Below are 26,416 nucleotides of genomic sequence, written 5' to 3'. Positions count from 1 at the left end.
CTGCGAAGTGGTGTCTCCCTCGTCGGTTTCGCTTGCGATGTCTTCTGCTGCCCTTGGCTCGGCGGGGTTACAGGGATTAGGGATGCGTTACCGTTCCCAGACTAGGGTGAACAGGCACTGTGCTCTCAATTCGTACGCCTTTCGCAGCCGCAGCCTCCTGTCCATTGCTCTGTCTCGGCCGGTCGCACCGGAGTCGGCTCAGTTTCTACCTGACGGTTCAGGCGTACGCCGGAAGCCGCCAACGCAGTCCCTGTGTCAAACGCCAGGTTCTAGACGAACGTTTCCTCCCCACCCTCTCTCCCGCAGGCTTAAGAATTCGAAGTATATGTTGCTCGCACGACGCTCGTTGCTCGTCGTCCTGGGGTCCTCGTTGTCCTTGTTCTGCCTCCAGGTATCTCGACCGACTCCGCTCCTTGTTGGCGACTCGGTAAGCTGCCGTTCTGGGACTCTAGCAGTGGACCGCTGTGCTCTCAACGCATACGCCTTTCGAGACACCAGCTGAACAAACGCGCGTCCTTCCGGGCACCATGACCTTGTACAGTTCCTGCAGGACGATCAGGCATACGCCGGAGTTCGCCAATGCAGTCCTTGTAGGCAGGCTCCACTCCTTGTTGGCGACTCGGTAAGCTGCCGTCCTGGGACTCTAGCGTCCTGGGACTCTACGCCTTTCGAGACACCAGCTGAACAAACGCGCGTCCTTCCGGGCTAGTCGCACCAGGACCTTGTACAGTTCCTGCAGAACGATTAGGCATACGCCGGAGTTCGCCAATGCAGTCCTTGTAGGCAGGCAGCTAGTTCTAGACAACTTTCCTTCTGAGCCCACGGTTCTTCGTCGAAGGACTCTATTTGTCCACTCTGTTGGACACGCCGGGTGGGATGCCAAGCTCAAATCGCGACAGAAGTTGTGACAAAGCGCCTGGACTTAGCCGTGTGATGCTGTAAGGACCTCAGCTACCTGTGTCTCAATTCGGGGACTTTAGTTCTAAGTTCCGAACGTCTCGACGTAGCGATCTTGTTTCCTTGATGACTCCGCACGGCTTTACTTGCTCCTTCACGTTGTTTCATTGGTTACTGGCGTCTCCTTGCCTCGGCGTCTCCTTGCCTCCTGGTCCAAAGTCCACGGTTTTACCGTTCTACCTTTCGCCCTCTGCGCACGGCACCAAAATCAGGGTCCAAAGTCCGGTGCCGTCCCGATACTTCCTTCTGCCCACGGCCCTTCGCCGCTCTCTTCTTTTGCTGTCCCTCTCGGACTCTCCTTGTCTTTGTCTGGTGCTCAGTGCACCACTCTCTCTCGCCGCACTACCGTTACTACGGGCGAATTCGCCGCGTAACTGGTAACTGGTAGGCCACTGCTTGCATGCGCTTACTCTGCTTGCTTCTTAACTTGTGGGGAGTTATTCAACTCCTCATACAAATAAGGAAGTTGAGACAAATAATAGGATACTGTCGTTAAAACCATTTTTGGATAAGGATGGTATAATTTGAGTGGGAGTCTCTCTCCCACAACTCCGGTGCAGAATTTAAAGTAAAGCATCCAATAATCGTAGACAAATGTCATTTAACAAACTTGTTGATACAAATTCTCACAAAGAAACTGTACACTAGTCGGCATAATTATTTTGACGAAAAACTAATGGTTCAAATTTGTATGTAACTTTTTAATGGTTTAATATAACTCAATGATTTTTTTTTCTGTTTTACTTAGTGCTAATACAAACTTAAAAATTATGAATTCAATATTTTGTCATATGAACTTAAAAAAATATAAGCTAAAGTAATTTTCATGTGGTATTTTGACAAGTACCTTTTAATATGAATAATAAAGCTTAAACTTAAAAAAACCAAAGGAAAAAAATAATTTAGTAAAATATATAATTTCCTTTGGTTTCAACAACTTTTTGCAAGCGTCGCGGTACTGAATCGACCAAATTTTGGATAATCTCTAGAGATATCTCTTCCCAAAGGGAAGTGACCTCAGAAATTGTCTCCTCTCTGGTTTTATTCAACGATACTGTTCTCTTACGTTTTATAAGAGACCAGACGTTTTCAATTATATTTAAATCTGGACTTTGAGGTGGCCAGTCCAAAGTGGTAACACCAACATCCTTCAAAAATGTTGTAATCATTTTGGCTTTGTGACATGGGGCGTTATCCTGTTGCAAAATGAAGGTGTGTCCAATAAGCCTGTCTCCGGAACTAAACGCATTATCATTTAGAACCCGCAAATACTGGCCTTGGTTCATAGAGCCAGTGACAGGAACGAGGTCACCCAGTCCATTATAAGCCACACATCCCCAGAACATCACAGAGCCTCCACCATGGCTTACTTTTTGGCAAATGGGCCGCCGTTTCTGCCTTTGGACCATTGGTAATCTTACAAAAAATTTATTTTTTGATGAATTATACTCAAAGGAGCTTTCATCTGTCCAACGCTTCTCCAGAACTCCTTTGGCTTATGAAGATGTTCCTTTGCGAAAGACAGTCTTTTCAGCTTGTTTTTTTCTGTTATATATGGTACGTCCTTGGCTTTATAAGTCTTAAAATCGCATTCTTTTAATCGCCGACGGACTGTGCGCTCACTAATCGGTGTCTTAGCTGACAAATTAAATTGATCTGCTGCGGATTGGGGCTTAAAAAAATATTCTTTTTAAATTCCCGTACAAGGACTCGGTCTTCACTGCGATCTGTTTTGCGCTTAGCACCCGATCTTCTTAAATTACGCATGTCATTATGCTTTTTAAACTTTTTAATTTGGTAGTGCACAGTTTGACGCGACACACAAAACTCATTGGCAATGTCTTTGACTGCTATTCCAGCGTTAAGCTTTGCTACTATTGAAGATCTGGTAACCAAACTTAGCTCAGCCGTTTTACCCATGTTATTGACTGATTTTTAATAACTTTCTGTTTTAATAACAACGTTTAATATTACTCCAAATGAAACACAGAAGTTCATTGGTTCTCGCGTGCTTAAAAGTGTGAAAATATTTCCATAAAGATGCTGTCAAAATACTTGTGCCACGCAGAAAACCGTTGTCCACATGCATTCTTATCAGTAGAAAGTGAATGCAAAAGGTAAAGGAAATAAAATTTGGCAAGCACATAGGTAAAAATATATTCTTTGTTTTGCGCCTCATTTTCGCACCGTTATTTCACGATTTCCAGCAACGCTAAGTTCAATAGTCAAAAAAGAGTTTCGTCAAAATAATTATGCCGACTAGTGTACATTAAGGAACAAACCTTATGCGAAATTATATCAAAAGAAAGTAATGGATATTTGGGATTTTTTGAAAATAGTATTTGAATGAACGTCCGAGGTACAAACAAAATACAGCTCAACAAATGATGGGGAATCTGCCTATATAGAGTGTTACGATGACGCAAATATTGGAAGTTCATTATTTTATTAAATGTTCCAAGAATCGTGGACTAAAGACCCATAAGGGATACTTTGTCATAATTGTTTGTGTGGATAGAATTGATTGTCATTTTATCCTTACTTCGGAGGTTTTTGGGAAGCTGGAGTTTAGACGGCTTAAGTCTTTTGACAAAATTGAATTTGACCGTTAAGAAAGAAAACCAAAGAGGCAATCAAAAGGTACATCCACAATATCGAAACTTGCTTTTATAATGCATTTATTATTATTTATATTGTGTCAAGTTTCTAATGCATCAGCTAAAGTTCATCAGCCAAAGTATGCGAAAGAGCAAATCAATAAGACTTCGGCTATATATCTAGCCCCAACGGGTGTCGTAGAGATTGTAGCCTCCTCTTGGAATTTAATAATATTTTTTAATATGGACGACATATATTATTTCGACATGCTTAAAAAAGGTAAAGGTTCCAAATATGAGAGTTATTTGCAAAAAGCTTCATGGTTTTGAAGATCAATGTCTTTTAGTTCTCAATAACACAGAGCTCAGACACAGATCTCAGAAACAGAGCTCAGACATAGAGCTCAGACTTATAAGAAAATAATAAACTTTTTATGGCTCAGGGTAAATCAAGAACTAAACGAGATCCGATTAGATTAATGGGATCGCTATATCACATTTTATTTGGGATAATAGATAAAGACGACAGGATACAAATGGAGGACAATATAAAGAACTTATTAGGCAAACAGCATAATCTTAACGACTTAAGTAGGAAACAAACCTCCTTTGTCGATTCTACGACTAATATTTTAAAAAGAATTACTGATGAAGTAAACTCAAACTTTAATGGAATGAAAAAATGAATTGAGAATATGACGGCTGTACTGCAAGAATCTTATTATGTAAACAAAGACTCTATCAACTTATTTTTCACAAATAACTAAATAACATTATAAATAAAATAGAAAAGATTCAATCCGTAGTCATAAGCCTATAAATAGACATCAATCATGGTCGAATTAAATAATAACAATAGTTAATCATACAGTAGAGATCAAAACCTATTAAACGAAATAAAGGATTTCCATCATCTTACTGGTCATACATCTTTAATGCTGGCAATTTAAATTATAATAATTTTGCTGTATATTTAAAAAGAAAAATAAATGTACGAAGGCGATTACAAGCTATAGCCATAACTCGCGGTTTGCTCGACATCTAAACATATAAATACTATTGTAAAACACAAGTTAAATCGAAATTATAATACTAATAAAGTCTTAGAAGTTTGCTCGGTGCAAGAGTGTTAAATCAACAAGTTAGCTGCAAAATAAAAAATATCGAAAAATAAAGATACAGTCCAATTCTTGAATTTGCAATGCTATAAAAATAAATATGTAATTCATATTTCATACACCTAATCTGACCGGCCCTTGCCAGAAAGTTCAAAAGAACACAAATAAACATAAAGTATAAGCTCTGAGCATGTCAAGTTAATCGATCTAGAGCCACAAATTAAACCTCTTAAGATGTACCTCACACACTGCAACAAAGGCTCCTGTGCGGGGAACAAGAGATAACTCTTCCGCTCAGAAAAACAGATGCGGTCTCTGCGTATGACATAGATAAGAATAGAATAGAATAATAGAATAGAAAATCTATTATAAGAATCTAAGAAACAATATTTGGGAATATTAAACAGTTTAAATTCAGAACTCAAAGTAGAAGGTTGTTTCATTTAGTTGACATCCCTAAACACCGGATGAGGCACAGCGAGTGGATTGCCATCCCAGCCAACTGGCGGAGGCACCCATCATAGTGCAACTTGTCTCGCTGTGTCGTGGAGAGACTGCAGCCCTCGTGGCTTGTAATCTTCGCTGCAACATCCGTGTCCTAAAGGCAGGGAACGCACAACAACACAAGGAGCGCATTAACACGAAAAACGAAGTCACCGTCTCTCTTTGACTGGCAAAGGAAAGGAAGGGTGTGTTAAAGCCCACAATCTTTTTCTAGATATATAAGTTTCTTAGCATTACAGTTTTTTACATTATAACCGCATACATTGTGTTATAATAAATATAATCATCAATATAATCATGATAGTCTAATTTGTCACCGCTAAGGCAGCGGTAGTAGAGGAAACGAGAGCAAGATAAACCGAGAGCAAGCGTAGGCAGCGGCATAGCGGAAAGGAGCAGAAGAGAAAGAGGAAGCTTACTCGAAAGCCACCTGCGTTGGAATCCGCAGGCTGGAATCCAGGACAATTAGATCGAGCGAGCCAGAGCAGACAGAAGCAGCGAGAAAAACGGAATACAACAGAACTTTGGCATGCGTGGGATCTGTCACGAGAACAATGAGGGAGTCGTTTTCTGGAGTTCGTACGAAGGACTCTTCAGTGCCAGTTTCAAGGATTACGCGCTCATATGCAACAAGCAGACCACGTTTTTAGGTTTTCCTGGATTAGCTGAGTCCGTCAGAATGAGGAGCGTAATTGTATCGTTACCCGATCTTCACATGCATTTTCGATTACTGCAGACAGGCGCAAAGCTTCTGTTTCTGCAATTGTATTACCACCCATTCATCGCTTGCCCCGCAGCCGTTAGGGCGGAAAGCCTCGGTTAAGACAAGTTTCTCCAACATCCAATACTGGCGATCAGCCTCAGTTGATCCCCGTATATCCTCGCAGAGATCGGTCCGATCACCTTCAACTTTTGTCCATTTACTCTCTAGAAAAATTTTCGAAACTTCCAAGCCTCTAAATTTTCTGTAGGCGACCATCGCCGGTCTAAGACATACCCCAGCCAGGATAGATTCTTTTTAGTACTTAACATGTTTCAGAGTGTCATGACACAGTTTCGCGGTTTGTGGGCGTTAGAGTGGGAGCTGCGTAACATACCTTAAGGCTCCGATATCGGTAGACTCAAAAATTGTTTTAATCGAATCTATTTAGGTTTTAAGTCTTGTTCCTGTTTGTGTGTTTTTACGAAAAAATTAATGTTCTATTATATGAATGTCTTGTTTTGGTTGCCGATCAGCCTTCGAATTTTAAGAATTCTATTGACGTTATTAAGACATTTCCATTTTCATGGACCACTTTGTTCGAGAAGATTTAACTTTGAACCTTGACTTTTGCAACCGTAACTGGATATCAAGCTGTACATAACGCTTTTAAAAAATACCAAAAATGTAATATTTTGATTAAAAAACCATTAAATTAAAATTAATGTTTAATATAAAATCTAACGAATGTCGCCCAAACTATCTATTGTTAGGCTTCTAAGTTAAATTTTTTTAACTTAGAAAAGTCGTTGTTTCTGTATACTCGACCTGGGTTTTAATATCGTGAGATGATGAGCAAAGTTCCATAAGCCAAATGCAAGCCATTGCATGACAAACACACACTCACACCAGACTTTTACGGCGAGACACTTACACTCTTACTTACACTTATTTACATTCTCTTATAATGGTCAATGCGCATGACCACAATGTTTCCCAAGCGCTGCATAGCTTAATTTTGCCCTCTAGTGCCAAAGGACGTTTCGTTTCTCAGGCAAGGCAGTAAGCACTGAAGGAATAGAGAAACAGGTGGAACAATAGTGGGAAAGTCGCTGAAATTTCTGCCTCATTTCACAGCTTAAGGAATGACTTGAAAGGAATCATGGATAGACCTATTTCCACATGTCGCAGCGCGAGCACGATTTTTTTTGTGTATCAGGTTCGACAAGAAAGGGAGGAGTTTGAAATAATAGCTTAGCTGTACACCAAGTACGGACAAAAGCTGTACATTCAATATTTTAATAAATAAACGAATTAAAAAAATTAATGTAATACAAAAAAATAGACTTGTGTGAAAAAGGTTTCGATCTGGAGAACATAGTTTCTGGCCTGTTTCTAGATATATTGCAAAAAGATTTAAAATAAGAAAGGAAGTTAAAAGTATATCAAATTTGAATTTTTGGTGCACAGTTTATGAAATAAGATACAGTTTTCGTTAAAAAAAATTGTTTACAGTTAAAACCCTTCGTTTGAAAACTCGATTTTAACAACGTGTCATGTTTAAAACATGTAGAACATCAGTTCATTTTTAAGTTGCATTGTTCACTGGCTGTCGCGTCAATCTAATTGATCCAAAGGGCGCAATTTTCTAAACTCATACCTTCAATAGAATCGATCAAATCCATTTGATACGCGTATTTTACTAGCCTAAAAACCAAAATCAATTTTTTATATTCACAATACCCATGTAACCCTTTAAATCACATTTTGAAAGTACGCATAGCGATAAATATTAAAATTACTTCAGCCTACATTAAAAATAATTATTTTTTTCTTTCAGAAATGGTCGTCCCGGCTCAGAATCAGTTTCCGAGAAGTTTAAAATAGACTGGGGTACATATATGTCATCAAGAAACGATGTTGTTTATGTCCGTCTAGATGTAAGAGGGTCCAAGGGACAAAGCAAAAAAACACTGTTCCATCATTTAGGAGGAGTTGAAGTGGTAGATCAAATATCCGTTTTAAGGTAAGTAGTAAAATATTAAGTTTTATAACAATTTTTAAATGAAAAATTGTGTTTTTTAGGTATTTGCTTGATACTATAGGATTTTTAGATGAAACTAGAGTAGGTATGTGGGGTTGGGGCTATGGGGGATATGTTACATCGATGGTTCTTGGTACACAACAGGACGTATTTAAATGTGGAATTGCTATATCTCCCATTGCTGATTGGCTCTATTATAGTAAGAACTGATTTAACCAACAGTAACAGTTTAGAAGACTGTCCTCACACCGGAAAAAGGCCGCTTATTTTAATTTTAAATTTCAGTATGTATGTTTTTTTGTTTTGTATTTTGTTTTCTATTTATACTTCATAGATATTAGTTATTTCAAGGGGTTACATGGGATTGCTTGGAAAAAAAACGATTTAACATATCAATGAAATTGATGTACCATATTTAATACTAAATGTATGGAAAATATAAAAATAATAAATGGAACCCATATGAACGGAGATTTGTAGTACTGTAAACATGCAGTTTAAAGACAGCATGTTCAAAAACCTATATAAGGGATAGACTTTTGGCTGGCAACCAAATATATGGGTATTTCTCAGAAAATATAATAAATTTATTTTTTTTTTGAATACCTGCATTAAATAAGATAATTATATATGAAAATGGTATAATATATATATAATATTCATATATATATTATATATTTTATGCATCGAAAATATAAAATATTCATATATATCCATACCAGTTAATTAAAAGAACCGATATGAACGGATAGTTTTGGTACTGTAAAGATGCAGCTTAAAAACTGGCAGGCAACCATAAACATGGGTATTTGTCAGAATATAAAAAATAAATATGATTTTGTAAATAGCTATAACTACGAAAATGTCATATTATATCGATAGTATCGATAAATTAAATATTTAATGTATGGAAAATATAAAAAATGGCTTCAATTTCTTCACGTAAATTGAGGAAATTCATATAAAGGGAGAGTTGTAGTACTTTAAGCAGTTTAAAGACGGCATGTTCATAAACATATATAGGGGAATTCTGTTTTGTTTTCATATAAAAAAGAAAATATTTTATTCAAATTTGTTTATGTTTAAAATATTTTGTGAAAATTATGACGCCCTTTGTGGCTCCTACGACGAGCCTTTACGAGCTTTTTGTACTTCCGGCAGTCCCTTGGAAAAAAGGTCTCTTCGCTTGAACAGCAGAACTTTCTTCAGGATCATCTGAAAAAAAATTATAGCTAAGACCCTAAAGTAGGTATGGAACAAAGAAACAAACAAAAAATTAAAATTGTTTTTTAGACAGACTTTTGAAGCCTAAAGCTTTTACGAGGCCTTTTTGAGTTCCACTCTGATCACAGAGAATAATAAGTACAGAGTTTAATTTCAATACACGGTATAAACATGTGTTTATTAAGGGTGTCATTAGGCCAGAGCCTCTGTTTTATAATGGTTTAAAGAAGAAATGAGTTTGGGTAAATCAAGCGAAAATAGTTCGTGCCAACGACAATCAAATGGGGATCGATTCGTACTTCTGTTTAACTCAAAAAGAACTTTCTTCAAACTTTGCAGTCGCAGCTGCAGCTTAAGTCGCTCGGCGACGATAAGAAAATGAGATGATGTGTTGAGAGTGAGATTGGGAGGGAAAGTTCAGGCGTATATAAGTTGGCCCTAGCCCAAACATACTCCCCCCGTTAGGGCTTTCGGGGTTTCATCTCTGATTGGTAGAAGGCAAAGTTTGGGAATTGCTGTACGGCTGGATCCAGTAGCGGTTTTAATCAAGGCAACACGAGACACTCCATCAGGTCCTGGTATGAGTTGAACTACTCTTACCACTGACCACTTCAGAGGCGTTTGGCTTTCATCTTCGACAAGAACGACATGGTTGATTCGAGGCTGCGGTTCTACTGTTTTCGCCACTTTATTCGTTCGTGAAGACTTGATTTGCGCCATCAAACCCAGAAAATTTGTTGAAGCTGTGTAACCTGCGTTAACGTCGATCGACGTTTAAGTTGACTAGGTCAGGCTCTATGAAGGACGTGATGGGCGTGCCAAACAAAAATAAGCAGGAGTAAGTGTCTCAAGGTCTGCAGGGTTGTCTTAAATGGGAAACAATGGTCTCGAGTAATAATCACAGAAACGTTGCAGATAAGTGTGCTCAGCTCATCAAAATTGAGCATCAACGATCCAAGTGCGCGACGAAGATTATATTTTGCAAATTTAACTGAAGCTTCGCACAAGCATCTGAAGTGCGGCGACTTTGGAGGAATAACATGCCAATCAATGCAATCGTTACGGCACATATGATGAACAGCTGCTTGGGGAAAATCACTTACAAATAATGCCTTCAACTCGGCTAGCTCGTTTTTTGCTTCCACAAAATTCATTATCAGACAATATCCTGCTTTGACGCCCGCGAGTTCATATAAATCGCCTCAGGGCTGAAGGGAATGCTTGTGCTGAGAGGTTCTTTACGAGCTTTTTGTAAACTGTCTTAGTAGAAAAGCATATAAAAATACTAAAATAGCATTTTATCGGTTGTCGATAGCGAAATTCTGACTTGTACAAGAATGGTCCACAATAGTCCACGCCGGTTATTACGAACGCTCACGATTCGGTCATACGTTCGGCGGGTAGATCAGATTTCCGCCCGCCTATTGGCCAGAAAGTCTGTCGTATAATAACCAAGAGCGATTGAGGTCCTACGTGAAGATGCGTTTCATGAAAATGCCTTATAAGAATCGAAGTAATGGGCTGCTTCCTGGGCATTATTATGGGATGTCGTGCTGCAAAATCTAGAGTAAAATTTCTAAGTCGTCCACCCACACGTAACAATCGGCTTTCATCCAAAAACCTTCCTCTAATCAGATTTGATAGGTTGATACACTTGCTTGATTTCAGAATCCTAATCTCATTTTCGAATTGAGACCGCTGTGTCAATCGCAGAAACAATTTTGTTCCCAGACGAACAACATCTACTGTTAATTTTTATTTTCGCTTGTAAAAAAAATTAGCAAACAAATGCAAAGATTTGTTGCATTTTTGCGAATGAATTGACAGATTTGGAATTCTCTACCAAAAACATAGAAGTGCCTCGTCCCAATAGGATTATTTTCCGAGTCTTCAGCGTCATACTGTCTTTTGCTAAGTATGACGGCCCATGCCGAGCTGATAAGTTCGGCTGGTGGTCCTCCCCGGGACAGTAAATCAGCCGGATTAAGATTTGTTCGAACATGCAGCCAAGTCATTTTAGCTGTGAGCTCCTGTATTGCCGCAAGACGATTCGCAACAAATACATTGAAGTTGAAAGGTTGACTGTTGATCCATGCTAAAACGACGCTAAAAAACATCAGGGAAACTTAATGTATTAATTGTGCGAGTAGGGCGGTCCCACATAGCTTCAAATTAGGTACAGTAATAGACTTCAAACATAGTTAGTTGGCCTTTAATTCATTGTTGTTGAAGGAAACAGCATATAGGCAAGCTCCAAAATCCCTGTTTTTGAAGGCTGTTTTTTTGAAGGAATCCCAATCTAGGAAATAATATTTTCTGCATTCTGTTCAAGAAGTGCTTAAAGCAGTTGGAGGGCTCTCAGCCCAAAGAAGTTTTTCTTTCCATAATTGTTGAAGAAAAATATTAGATTTGGTTATGACTGGCCCTATAAGGCCAAGCGGGCCATAAAATCGAGCTATAGTCGACAAAACAGATCGTTTTGTATGTTTTTTCGGAACTTGACTGGGGAAGAACGAGAACAAAACGGATTCCAAGCCAATCCTTACGCCTTAGTAATGTCGCTTCCATTATCGAACCTTTCGAATGGTTCCTTATCTTCTGTAGAAATTTCTTTTATTACTGCAACATTGTTCTACCACCATTTTCGAATTTTAAAATTTCTATGAGCAAGAAGGCTTGTTACTTGTCGGATAATTTTCTTCACCTCCACTGATGAATTTCCCCCAGTAAGCAAGTCATCTACGTAAAAATCGAGAAGCATGACTTGTGAACCAATCGGATAGGTTGATTTCTCATCCACTGCATATTGTTGCATAGACTGTGTCCAATTTGAAAGTCTTTAGCTCATCATGCGGAGAATCTCGCCAGAGTATACATTGCAGGAAGCTATCTTCAGTAGATACACCTACACAACAGTACATTTTGCAAATGTCCGCAGTTAGAGAGACAGTGACCGAACGGAAACGAAGCAATGTAGTAGATCATTTTGGCTTAAAAGTGGGACCTGACATCAATATGTCGTTTAGCGAATACCCTGTTGAAGAAAAGGTCGAACCATCAAACACTACGCAAAGCTTTGTGGTAGTTGTAGGTAGAGTTCACATTGATCAACTAAGTGGTTTCCCACAAGAGATATGTGGTGCAAATCAATATACTCCTTGCGCTCCAAATGAAGAAACCTGCGATACGCTTGCTGATACGAATCACGAAGCAGGCTTGTACGAAGTTTGAGAGGTAGCTGTGCGCATAATTCTCCGGTAGGCAATCTGGAAAAAGGGACCTTGTAATGCTCTTTACACGCAAGCTCCTCCTTTGTTGCAACAGTTGCTGGCCCGTAACAATTTTCAACCTATCAGAAACTTTTAACTAGCTTGTCCAAACTGTTTTTTTTTTGTGGGTTGATATTCGTCCGTGTAGCTGGCAGCTGCCAGAAGAACAGAACTGCGGGAATAATGTCCAAATCCAGTAACCTCACACACCAGCAAGTTTTTCGCAGCAAGGGAATCCCGCTTTTTAGTTTGATTTGGCCTACGCAGAGTATATCATAGAAAAGGCTTGCTCCTTTAAGTAGATCAACACGCTGAGATGTTTTGAAAAAGATTTGAAAAATGTTAGAGGAAATTATCCAGTCGCATCAAGGGATAGCAGAGGTTGATTCTCGGTTGTGTTCGGATTTTCTGGATTGAATAACAATGCTGGCGGAACCTTCAGTTTCAACTGGAAGCAAGGCCCCAATACCAGATAAATAAACCGAACACTTAGATTGCCTAAGCTGAAACTGTTTTGCAAAACGAGCTGTGATTAAATGAATCTGCTAGCCGGAATCCAAAAGAGCACGACCCTCACTGGGAAAGGCTGCGTCAGTACTAAGCGGTTTCGGAGACGGAGAACTTGTGATGTGCAGAAGGATGTGATGCAGTTGGTGTTTCGATAACCTTCTTTAGACTATTAAAGCACATTCTGAGTTTTCTAGCTTCGCTAGAAAAGAAGGAGGCAAATTCCTGAAACGAGTGCAGTTTGTTTTTACAAAATACGAAAATACCATGCCTACCAAAATGTTTCTAGTCCTATTGGTTCTTCAACTTTTTCCAACCTGCCCACTACGGGAATGAGTCACACCAAGCTCGACATTTTTCATTGTCAAACAGCGCTTTTCCAGGAATTTTGAAATTGGCTCCCACGTCGGAATTATATTCGACGGCGAATATATGCGATTGCATAACGATACATCCAGCTATGTCCTCCATAGTGCCAAGAGATTTAAGTGCTCGCATATGAGAATTAAGTTTGTCGGAAAAAAGCACGCAGCTGCTCACCAGAACCATTCTCAACCTTTTCCGGTTTCAAAACCTTAGCGATATGTGTCTGAAATATTAAAAGTTTATTGTTGAAACGACTATTTAATATTTCATAATTATCCTCAACTATTTCCAATGACTTTATGGAATCCAGCGCAGGTCCATCCAAATATGGATAACAGGGGCTCCTGATCAATAACCGTACTGAAAAATGCGTGGAAGTCAGACCTTTCTGTATACCAACCACGAAAAGTTGGCAGTTTAATCTCTGGTACACGAAACTTTGGTCTAAGATCCCTCACGTCGTCCATGTGAAGAGTTGAGAATAGAGACAAAATCGTTGCTTATACCGTTCGCAACTGCTGTGCTGTCCACCTCTTCTATGGAGGATTGGTACTGATGAAAGGTATTAGTCATTTTTTCAAAATAGTTGAGATAAACATTAAGACGACTTTCACACATAACACCGATCGTAGCAGCATCAATAGTTTTCTGTAGAGAAACCACTATGTTATATAACAAGAGTGCCTTTGCCTTGTAAAAATACACCTTGTTTTCCTCTATGTCACTTGGCTTGTGGTCTTGCATGTTCACTAGCACCGAAGGGTCGCACAAAAAAGAGAACGAGAACCGCAAGCTACCAATGAGCATTTATGTGTGTGTGTATAGAAAACTATCGGGTTCGCTTCCGCGGGGGTTAAGTTTTTAACTTAAATTTAGCAATTCACTTTTATGTAAAATATGCTAGTTCTACAACAATCACGTCGGCGTTACCAAATATTAAAGCCAAAAGCGTTTTCTAGGTCTATTTGAGTTCTACTCTGATCCCAGAGAATAATAAATACGGCGTTAAATTTTAATTCACGTTACAAACTTTTATTTAGTAAGGGTGGCATTAGGCCAGAGCCTCTGTTTTATAACTGTTTACAGTAGAAATCGATTTGGGTTAGGAATGCGAAATTGGTTTGTGCCAACGACAATCCAATGGAGATCGATTCGTACTCCAGTTTGACCCAAAGAGCACTAACTTCAAATTTTGAAGTCGCAGCTGCAGCTTAAGTCGCTCGGCGACGATAAGAAAATGAGATGATGTGTTGAGAGTGAGATTGGGAGGGAAAGTTCAGGCGTATATAAGTTGGCCCTAGCCCAAACATACTCCCCCCGTTAGGGCTTTCGGGGTTTCATCTCTGATTGGTAGAAGGCAAAGTTTGGGAATTGCTGTACGGCTGGATCCAGTAGCGGTTTTAATCAAGGCAACACGAGACACTCCATCAGGTCCTGGTATGAGTTGAACTACTCTTACCACTGACCACTTCAGAGGCGTTTGGCTTTCATCTTCGACAAGAACGACATGGTTGATTCGAGGCTGCGGTTCTACTGTTTTCGCCACTTTATTCGTTCGTGAAGACTTGATTTGCGCCATCAAACCCAGAAAATTTGTTGAAGCTGTGTAACCTGCGTTAACGTCGATCGACGTTTAAGTTGACTAGGTCAGGCTCTATGAAGGACGTGATGGGCGTGCCAAACAAAAATAAGCAGGAGTAAGTGTCTCAAGGTCTGCAGGGTTGTCTTAAATGGGAAACAATGGTCTCGAGTAATAATCACAGAAACGTTGCAGATAAGTGTGCTCAGCTCATCAAAATTGAGCATCAACGATCCAAGTGCGCGACGAAGATTATATTTTGCAAATTTAACTGAAGCTTCGCACAAGCATCTGAAGTGCGGCGACTTTGGAGGAATAACATGCCAATCAATGCAATCGTTACGGCACATATGATGAACAGCTGCTTGGGGAAAATCACTTACAAATAATGCCTTCAACTCGGCTAGCTCGTTTTTTGCTTCCACAAAATTCATTATCAGACAATATCCTGCTTTGACGCCCGCGAGTTCATATAAATCGCCTCAGGGCTGAAGGGAATGCTTGTGCTGAGAGGTTCTTTACGAGCTTTTTGTAAACTGTCTTAGTAGAAAAGCATATACAAATACTAAAATAGCATTTTATCGGTTGTCGATAGCGAAATTCTGACTTGTACAAGAATGGTCCACAATAGTCCACGCCGGTTATTACGAACGCTCACGATTCGGTCATACGTTCGGCGGGTAGATCAGATTTCAACTCGGCTAGCTCGTTTTTTGCTTCCACAAAATTCATTATCAGACAATATCCTGCTTTGACGCCCGCGAGTTCATATAAATCGCCTCAGGCTGAAGGGAATGCTTGTGCTGAGAGGTTCTTTACGAGCTTTTTGTAAACTGTCTTAGTAGAAAAGCATATAAAAATACTAAAATAGCATTTTATCGGTTGTCGATAGCGAAATTCTGACTTGTACAAGATTGGTCCACAATAGTCCACGCCGGTTATTACGAACGCTCACGATTCGGTCATACGTTCCGCGGGTAGATCAGATTTCCGCCCGCCTATTGGCCAGAAAGTCTGTCGTATAATAACCAAGAGCGATTGAGGTCCTGCGTGCAGATGCGTTTCATGAAAATGCCTTATAAGAATCGAAGTAATGGGCTGCTTCCTGGGTATTATTATGGGATGTCGTGCTGCAAAATCTAGAGTAAAATTTCTAAGTCGTCCACCCACACGTAACAATCGGCTTTCATCCAAAAACCTTTCTCTAATCAGATTTGATAGGTTGATACACTTGCTTGATTTCAGAATCCTAATCTCATTTTCGAATTGAGACCGCTGTGTCAATCGCAGAAACAATTTTGTTCCCAGACGAACAACATCTACTGTTAATTTTTATTTTCGCTTGTGAAAAAATTAGCAAACAAATGCAAAGATTTGTTGCATTTTTGCGAATGAATTGACAGATTTGGAATTCTCTACCAAAAACATAGAAGTGCCTCGTCCCAATAGGATTATTTTCCGAGTCTTCAGCGTCATACTGTCTTTTGCTAAGTATGACGGCCCATGCCGAGCTGATAAGTTCGGCTGGTGGTCCTCCCCGGGACAGTAAATCAGCCGGATTAAGATTTGTTCGAACATGCAGCCAAGTCATTTTAGCTGTGAGCTCCTGTATTGTGCAAGACGATTCGCAACAAATACATTGAAGTTGAAAGGTTGACTGTTGATCCAAGCTAAAACGACGCTAAAAAACATCAGGGAAACTTAATGTATTAATTGTGCGAGTAGGGCGGTCCCACATAGCTTCAAATTAGGTACAGTAATAGACTTCAAACATAGTTAGTTGGCCTTTAATTCATTGTTGTTGAAGGAAACAGCATATACACAAGCTCCAAAATCCCTGTTTTTGAAGGCTGTTTTTTTGAAGGAATCCCAATCTAGGAAATAATATTTTCTGCATTCTGTTCAAGAAGTGCTTAAAGCAGTTGGAGGGCTCTCAGCCCAAAGAAGTTTTTCTTTCCATAATTGTTGAAGAAAAATATTAGATTTGGTTATGACTGGCCCTATAAGGCCAAGCGGGCCATAAAATCGAGCTATAGTCGACAAAACAGATCGTTTTGTATGTTTTTTCGGAACTTGACTGGGGAAGAACGAGAACAAAACGGATTCCAAGCCAATCCTTACGCCTTAGTAATGTCGCTTCCATTATCGAACCTTTCGAATGGTTCCTTATCTTCTGTAGAAATTTCTTTTATTACTGCAACATTGTTCTACCACCATTTTCGAATTTTAAAATTTCTATGAGCAAGAAGGCTTGTTACTTGTCGGATAATTTTCTTCACCTCCACTGATGAATTTCCCCCAGTAAGCAAGTCATCTACGTAAAAATCGAGAAGCATGACTTGTGAGCCAATCGGATAGGTTGATTTCTCATCCACTGCATATTGTTGCATAGACTGTGTCCAATTTGAAAGTCTTTAGCTCATCATGCGGAGAATCTCGCCAGAGTATACATTGCAGGAAGCTATCTTCAGTAGATACACCTACACAACATTACATTTTGCAAATGTCCGCAGTTAGAGAGACAGTGACCGAACGGAAACGAAGCAATGTAGTAGATCATTTTGGCTTAAAAGTGGGACCTGACATCAATATGTCGTTTAGCGAATACCCTGTTGAAGAAAAGGTCGAACCATCAAACACTACGCAAAGCTTTGTGGTAGTTGTAGGTAGAGTTCACATTGATCAACTAAGTGGTTTCCCACAAGAGATATGTGGTGCAAATCAATATACTCCTTGCGCTCCAAATGAAGAAACCTGCGATACGCTTGCTGATACGAATCACGAAGCAGGCTTGTACGAAGTTTGAGAGGTAGCTGTGCGCATAATTCTCCGGTAGGCAATCTGGAAAAAGGGACCTTGTAATGCTCTTTACACGCAAGCTCCTCCTTTGTTGCAACAGTTGCTGGCCCGTAACAATTTTCAACCTATCAGAAACTTTTAACTAGCTTGTCCAAACTGTTTTTTTTTTTGGGTTGATATTCGTCCGTGTAGCTGGCAGCTGCCAGAAGAACAGAACTGCGGGAATAATGTCCAAATCCAGTAACCTCACACACCAGCAAGTTTTTCGCAGCAAGGGAATCCCGCTTTTTAGTTTGATTTGGCCTACGCAGAGTATATCATAGAAAAGGCTTGCTCCTTTAAGTAGATCAACACGCTGAGATGTTTTGAAAAAGATTTGAAAAATGTTAGAGGAAATTATCCAGTCGCATCAAGGGATAGCAGAGGTTGATTCTCGGTTGTGTTCGGATTTTCTGGATTGAATAACAATGCTGGCGGAACCTTCAGTTTCAACTGGAAGCAAGGCCCCAATACCAGATAAATAAACCGAACACTTAGATTGCCTAAGCTGAAACTGTTTTGCAAAACGAGCTGTGATTAAATGAATCTGCTAGCCGGAATCCAAAAGAGCACGACCCTCACTGGGAAAGGCTGCGTCAGTACTAAGCGGTTTCGGAGACGGAGAACTTGTGATGTGCAGAAGGATGTGATGCAGTTGGTGTTTCGATAACCTTCTTTAGACTATTAAAGCACATTCTGAGTTTTCTAGCTTCGCTAGAAAAGAAGGAGGCAAATTCCTGAAACGAGTGCAGTTTGTTTTTACAAAATACCAAAATACCATGCCTACCAAAATGTTTCTAGTCCTATTGGTTCTTCAACTTTTTCCAACCTGCCCACTACGGGAATGAGTCACACCAAGCTCGACATTTTTCATTGTCAAACAGCGCTTTTCCAGGAATTTTGAAATTGGCTCCCACGTCGGAATTATATTCGACGGCGAATATATGCGATTGCATAACGATACATCCAGCTATGTCCTCCATAGTGCCAAGAGATTTAAGTGCTCGCATATGAGAATTAAGTTTGTCGGAAAAAGCACGCAGCTGCTCACCAGAACCATTCTCAACCTTTTCCGGTTTCAAAACCTTAGCGATATGTGTCTGAAATATTAAAAGTTTATTGTTGAAACGACTATTTAATATTTCATAATTATCCTCAACTATTTCCAATGACTTTATGGAATCCAGCGCAGGTCCATCCAAATATGGATAACAGGGGCTCCTGATCAATAACCGTACTGAAAAATGCGTGGAAGTCAGACCTTTCTGTATACCAACCACGAAAAGTTGGCAGTTTAATCTCTGGTACACGAAACTTTGGTCTAAGATCCCTCACGTCGTCCATGTGAAGAGTTGAGAATAGAGGCAAAATCGTTGCTTATACCGTTCGCAACTGCTGTGCTGTCCACCTCTTCTATGGAGGATTGGTACTGATGAAAGGTATTAGTCATTTTTTCAAAATAGTTGAGATAAACATTAAGACGACTTTCACACATAACACCGATCGTAGCAGCATCAATTGTTTTCTGTAGAGAAACCACTATGTTATATAACAAGAGTGCCTTTGCCTTGTAAAAATACACCTTGTTTTCCTCTACGTCATTTGGCTTGTGGTCTTGCATGTTCACTAGCACCGAAGGGTCGCACAAAAAAGAGAACGAGAACCGCAAGCTACCAATGAGCATTTATGCGTGTGTGTATAGAAAACTATCGGGTTCGCTTCCGCGGGGGTTAAGTTTTTAACTTTAATTTAGCAATTCACTTTTATGTAAAATATGCTAGTTCTACAACAATCACGTCGGCGTTACCAAATATTAAAGCCAAAAGCGTTTTCTAGGCCTATTTGAGTTCTACTCTGATCCCAGAGAATAATAAATACGGCGTTAAATTTTAATTCACGTTACAAACTTTTATTTAGTAAGGGTGGCATTAGGCCAGAGCCTCTGTTTTATAACTGTTTACAGTAGAAATCGATTTGGGTTAGGAATGCGAAATTGGTTTGTGCCAACGACAATCCAATGGAGATCGATTCGTACTCCAGTTTGACCCAAAGAGCACTAACTTCAAATTTTGAAGTCGCATCTGTAGTTTATGCCTCTCAGCGACGATAAGAAAATTAGATTATGTGATGAGAGAGAGATTGGGAGGGGGAATTCAGGCGCATACAACTTGGCCCTAGCCCAGACACAGACATTTATACAAAAAAATTCGGATTTCAGTGAAAATTTTTAGTCCCTTTTAATTTTTTTAAAAAGGTATAATTGAAAAAATAAAGCCTTCATCAAAACCTTGTAACCCCCACCAACTATGAAAACACAGTTTCGAAAAAGCGTTTCAAGTTTCAGGTGGCAGTGAAAGTGGGGAGCGCACAACTTTTCAAAGTTGTATCTTCAAAACTATCACTCGGTTCAACTTGAAATTAGGAAAACATTCTAGAGACATTGTAGTTTTTGATAAATAAATAAATCAAATTCGATTTTTTGAAACCATAAAACCCATGTAACCCCCTAAATAAACATGATGTAAATGTAAATTTATCTAAGAAACTATTAGAATCTTCGCGTTACGATTGCGACTCTTGGTATGCTCACGCAAACCTAAAAATTTAAGCGGTTTTTAATTGTATTTAAAAGATATCTGGTTTGCTGAAATGATGTTTGTGCTGTTATAACTAAGTATAAAAATGACAGATTTGTTACGGCTTTAAAAAAAAAAAGTGAAAACATATTTAAATGTTCTCTTTATATTAAAGATAACTTGTGGAGGACCGTCTTCTTTGCAATTTTATTATAATAATTGATGAAACAATAAAAAAATATATTTTCTAGATTCAGCCTTTACTGAACGTATATTGGGTCTTCCTAATGAGAACTATAGAGGATATGTTGAAGCAGATGCTACTCAGCGAGCACGTCTAATAAAATCAAATTCATATTTTTTAATTCATGGATTAGCAGACACAACTGCCCCTTTCGTTCACGGAGTGCAATTAGCTAAATCATTAACAAGCGCTAATATTCTTTTTCGATATCAGGTAAAATGTTAAATATTCTTATATGGTATGCTTATTAAAGATTTTTAAAGACTTATGCAGATGAAGGTCACGAATTAAATGGTGTACTTGAACATGTATACTCTTCTATGGAGCAATATTTTGGAGACTGCTTAAGCCTGGATCCAGATGATACAAAACCCGACCTAGTTCCAAGCATGGTTCCAGCTGAATAAACTAAAATATAATAACATTAACACTACCTTATCGAAATTACATTTTTAGCATGCAATAAACTTTACATTTATAAACAATTATTGGTAAAACTCTAAAATATCATAGTTTTTTAAGTGATTGTGTGAATGTCAATTTTTTCATCAGCCCCTTATTGATTTCGTGGGACTTAAAGTTTTCTAAGTCGGAGCACTCGCTTATAGCGTTCCTTCTTTAATCTTTAATGTTGAAAACAATAAAAAAAATTTCTTAATCCTAAAACTGGCTCGCTCTAAAAATGAAGTTTGTCACGGAACTTTGAGACATGGTGGAGGTCAGTTATTAGGCTGTAAATGGTTTTCGGTCAGTATCTATTGCCTCATTCGAATTTTCCAAGTCGGGCCATTTAGATTAAAGATTTAGAATTCTAAAAGAAAAATTTCGAAATAAACACTGTTTTTTCATGAAAAAGAAAAGCTCGTTCGTTTAAGGAAATAAGTTATTTATAAGTTATTTGATCAGTCACATTCAACAAAAGTGATTTTGTGTATGTATACGTTTGACTGTGAGCGAAGGTCAGTTCCGCTTTATGTGCAGATCTCTAAGCGCAGAAAACTTAAATTCTTTGCTAACGACAATTGTTAAGTTTAAGTTTTAACAAAATCTAAACCTTTGTATGTAAAATGTATCTTGCTTTTTTCCTAGATAAAGTCATGACCAAGCCTCTTCTCTTCTCTTTCCCGCACGCAGCGGGAATAAACAATTTTAGCAAACAGTAGTTTTTTAAAATCAGCTTTCTTGTGAGGGCTCAAATCAATATTTCTTACAGAGTCGTTTTTGTGCGACCTATTGGGCCGAAATCCGCGAGCGAAACGAAAAAAGACTTTTGCTCAGAGTGTTGTGTTTGTAAAATTTTTTTCTGTTTTGTGAATGTGCAGACTGCATAAGAAAAATCGGTTGACGGTTATTTGCGAGATCTGGAAATAACTAAACACATCAGATAACGGAGGTTAGGTGAGTGGTTTTTCTTTAGAGACGAGGCCTTCTATCCCATTATGATACACGCTAAGGTCGGAGTCGATATCCTTGCTGAGATTGAAGTTCTGCTCCTTTTAAATGCAGTCCCTGTCTCTGGTGCCTCCCCCTCTACGCAGCTTCTGCAGAAGTCGTGGTATAGAGCGTTGTACCTTGCTGCCATTTTCCCTATGGTACAGTGCTTCGTTAATACCCCTATAATGGCTCGAATCCTTTTCTTGGTAAAGTGTAGAAATTGTCCTTTTTGCATTGAGATCAGGCCAAGTCGCTTTGGAGATGACGCAGTTGTCGGCGTTTCGCCAGTGCCTTGCCATCATCATCCTCCCCTTGCCTTCAGTTTAGCATATGGGTGCTGTATCAATCTGGAGAAGTTCCTGACAGACGTTGATAGCAACTAGACTTAACCGTTTATGCCCCAGTCTGCAAACCCCAATTTGAACGTTAGTTGAGTGCGTTTAATACCCGGATTCCATTGTCGCATTTAAACGCATTTAGCCTAATAGGCATTTATTTACACAGGGAATCCCTTCAGTTTCAACTGGAAGCAAGGCCCCAATACCAGATAAATAAACAGAACACTTAGATTGCCTAAGCTGAAACTGTTTTGCAAAACGAGCTGTGATTAAATGAATCTGCTAGCCGGAATTCAAAAGAGCACGACACTCACTGGGAAAGGCTGCCTCAGTACTAAGCGGTTTCGGAGACGGAGAACTTGTGATGTGCAGAAGGATGTGATGCCCTGCATAACCTGTGCGACAGGATCCTGAATTGCAGTTGGTGTTTCGATAACCTTCTTTAGACTATTAAAGCACATTCTGAGTTTTCTAGCTTCGCTGTTTGTTTCTACAAAATACCAAAATACCATGCCTACCAAAATGTTTCTATTCCTATTGGTTCTTCAACTTTTTCCAACATGCCCACTACGGGAATGAGTCACATTAAGCTCGACATTTTTCTTTGTCAAACAGCGCTTTTCCAGGAATTTTGAAATTGGCTCCCACGTCGGAATTATATATATAATTCGACGGCGAATATATGCGATTGCAAACAATACATCCAGCTATGTCCTCCATAGTGCCAAGAGATTTAAGTGCTCGCATATGAGAATTAAGTTTGTCGGAAAAAGCACGCAGCTGCTCACCAGCACCATTCTCAACCTTTTCCGGTTTCAAAACCTTAGCGATATGTGCCTGAAATATTAAACGTTTATTGTTGAAACGACTATTTAATATATTCATTGTGATTTCATAATTATCCTCAACTATTTCCAATGATTTTATGGAATCCAGCGCAGGTCCATCCAAATATGGATAACAGGGGCTCCTGATCAATAACCGTACTGAAAAATGCGTGGAAGTCAGACTCTGTATACCAACCACGAAACGTTGGCAGTTTAATCTCTGGTACACGAAACTTTGGTCTAAGATCCCTCACGCCGTCCATGTGAAGAGTTGAGGATAGAGGCAAAATCGTTGCTTATACCGTTCGCAACTGCTGTGCTGTCCACCTCGTAGCCTTGTAAAAATACACCCTGTTTTCCTCTATGTCACTTGGCTCGTGGTCTTGCATGTTCACTAGCACCGAAGTGTCGCACAAAAAAGATAACGAGAACCTCAAGTTTCCAATAAGCGTTTATGTGTGTGCGTATAGAAAACTATCGGTTTCGGCACCGCGGGGATAAAGTTTTTAACTTTAATTTTGCAATTCACTTATATTTAAAATATGCAAGTTTTACAACAATCACGTCGGCGGCACCAAATATTGAAGCCTAAAGCTCCTTCTAGGCCTAATTGAGTTCCACTCTGATCCCAGTGAATAATAAATACTAATACTAAAATAATAGTTTTTGATAAATAAATCAATCAAATTCTATTTTTTGAAACCATAAAACCCATGTATCCCCCTAAATAAAAATGATGTATATGTCGGAGAGTATGTAGTGCAGCATTTCGACAGGTATGACCATGGGTTGTACTGGTATACTAGATATACTAGATATTAGTTTTGGTAGAATGGGGACTCAGTTTGCGAGCTGAGGCCGAGTGTGGCTTCGTATGCGTTGCTAGGTCTGGTCTCTCTTTTTCTTCTGGTTTGTAGTGTGACGTGAGATAGACACGTGTTTTGGTCCTTAAGAGAGAATTATGAGCAACAAAGGCATCGAAGACTCGCTGCATTTGCCAGAATTAAGTTCAGGCAATCAAGAACCAAACGATCAATTCACCAGCAATGACGACTTACAAGGGGATGAATTTAGTTCTCCGACATCAGAAGTGGGATTCGGCCCTAACCAAACTTTGTCAAGGGATGTCTTCGCGTTGTTGGAGCAACAAAACCGGAATTTTCTGGAACTGGTTAAGAAACTACAGATGCCGGCGAGCACAGTACAACAGATTGGCGAGATTTGCTTGCCGAAATATAATCCGGACATTGCTGGGGTGGATGCCACGCAGTGGTGCGCTACGGTCGACATAATTTTACGAACGAAACCGCTAAGTGACAGCGCTCTTATATTAGCGCTGAGTAAGGCCTTGGAAGGCACAGCGGCCCAGTGGTTGTCACAAATATGCTACCCAGGAATAACTTGGCAACAGTTCCGGCAATTATTTGAGCAGCGTTTCGAGTCTTCAGAGACGCCAGCCGCTGTTATTTTTAATCTTCTAAATAGTCGCCCAAGGAACGGTGAGAGCTTGCCTGTTTTTGCGAGCCGCAGCGTGACGTCACTGTGCACAAAATTGCGTAATTTAAATTGTGAACAAATTTCCATCGCTTTGATTCTTGGGCATATGGCTAATTTCGACCGGCGTTTACAACGAATGATACACACAACGCATATCAGCAATCGACGTGAGCTGCAAGCGGAGCTGCAAGTATTTTCTGCACTGAAGGAGCGTCCTATTGCACCAAACTGGGAACCGGAGACTAAGCGGGCTAAAACTGCTGATCTAAAATGTTATCAGTGTGGAAAACCAGGACATAAAAAGCAAGACTGCAGATCTGGACTAGGATTTCAGTTCTCGTCAACTGAAAAGGAGCGGCGTTCTGGGAAGTCTCATCAGGAAAGGCCAACTGTAACTTGTTACAGATGCCAGGAGCCGGGACACATTGCCACTAATTGTCAAAAAAAAGTGCAGAATACCGGATTAGGAGTAAAATCGGAAGAGAGTGGAGCTGTGCACTATGGAGGAGCCTAAATTGAGTATGCTGGTTAATGGTGAGAGATTTCCAATAACATTTGATCCGGAAGCTAAGTGTTCATTAATTAAAGAAAGTACAGTACTACAGTACTTCGAAAATCAAGATTTATATCATTGTTGGTGGAAATTCTTTGGTAGTTTTGTTTCACATAGTACCAAATTGTGGAATCAAAAAAAAATATTGTCATTGGCAGACAAATATTGGTTCAATGTTTTTGGTATAGTTTTTGTTTTATTTCTTTGCATTTGACTGGTTGAATCAACTAAGACTCTTCAAAAGCGACCATATAGATTTGGTTCAAGTGAGAGGGCGCTAGTTCGTGGCAAAAATAGAGAATTAATTGAGTATAAAGTTATCAGACCTAGTAAAAATAGAGAATTAATTGAGTATAAAGTTATCAGACCAAGTAAATCTCCATTTGTTATTTGTAAATATAAAATAAATGGTTCAGCAAAACTTTGAGTTGATTATCGTGAATTAAATAAAAATACAGTAGCTGATAAAATTTCATTACCTCTGATATCAGATAAAGTAGCTAGACTTTGGGGAGCAAATTATTTCACTTCTCTTGTCATGTCTAGTGGATATCATTAGATTCCAATGCACTCGGAACAATTAAATACTGCTTTTGTTACACCTGATCGGAAGAATGAATTTCTATCGATGCCATTTAGATTAAAGATTGCTTTCTCTGTGTTTCAAAGAACGGTTGGAAATTGTTATAGAAATTTTAGTGAAAGATGAATTTTTATTTAACATTTCAAAATGTTTCTTTCTGAAAACAATAGTTCGGTACATTGGTTATGAGGTTAACGCGGCGAAAAATTAAAGCAACATCGAGATCAATCGCTACATTACGACAGCTCATCGGTTTGATGTCGTATTTTCGCAAATTTCCGAGGTTTTTGCACAATTTTTGAACCTTTTGTATTTTCTCACATTTGAAAATAATAGCTTGTTTTGGAGTGTAGAGCACTAAGAAATTAGCAAAAGAATAATCACTGTATTAACGAACAAGCCAGTGTTGATTATTTTTGATCCTTAGTTTCCAATTAATGCTTTTACTAAGTTTGCTTATTTGTTTTGCACCTTCTCTATTGATGCTTATACTTGTATTAACCCACTGAAATCTACGACAGTCATTTAAGGTGTGACAACACGTCTAATTGCCGATCAGCGGCGAAGCTTGACTGGTTCAAAGTTTATGAAATTTTGTTCTTATCAATAGATAGATCTACATTTAATTGCCACAGGTGTAAGTCGAGTCAACGGTCAAGTT

General features: G+C 39.2%; 1 protein-coding gene across 1 annotated transcript; it reads left to right on the top strand.

Moving 5' to 3' along the window:
* Positions 1–7,771: 7,771 nt before the first annotated feature.
* On the top strand, positions 7,772–20,958 carry LOC121467358 (venom dipeptidyl peptidase 4-like). The gene is made up of 4 exons (XM_041708742.1): positions 7,772–7,902; positions 7,962–8,119; positions 20,531–20,736; positions 20,787–20,958. The coding sequence occupies exons 1-4, from the start codon at positions 7,778–7,780 to the stop codon at positions 20,928–20,930; spliced, it is 633 nt and encodes a 210-aa protein (XP_041564676.1). The 5' UTR covers positions 7,772–7,777; the 3' UTR covers positions 20,931–20,958.
* The last annotated feature ends 5,458 nt before the right edge of the window (positions 20,959–26,416 follow it).

Source organism: Drosophila elegans, unplaced genomic scaffold (genome assembly GCF_018152505.1).
Source record: "Drosophila elegans isolate 14027-0461.03 unplaced genomic scaffold, ASM1815250v1 contig_388, whole genome shotgun sequence".
In the NCBI taxonomy this organism is placed as follows: Eukaryota; Metazoa; Arthropoda; class Insecta; order Diptera; family Drosophilidae; genus Drosophila; species Drosophila elegans.
The sequence above is the reverse complement of the archived record's forward strand: the minus strand, read 5'-3'. Positions and strand labels throughout refer to the sequence as shown.

Bases quoted from the DNA above. Each gene is read 5' to 3' on its own strand.
- LOC121467358 (XM_041708742.1), top strand. From the start codon at position 7,778: ATGTCATCAAGAAACGATGTTGTTTATGTCCGTCTAGATGTAAGAGGG. The intron at 8,120-20,530 runs GTAAGAACTGAT...TATATTTTCTAG, and splicing joins TGCTGATTGGCTCTATTATA to ATTCAGCCTTTACTGAACGT. The intron at 20,737-20,786 runs GTAAAATGTTAA...AGATTTTTAAAG, and splicing joins ATATTCTTTTTCGATATCAG to ACTTATGCAGATGAAGGTCA.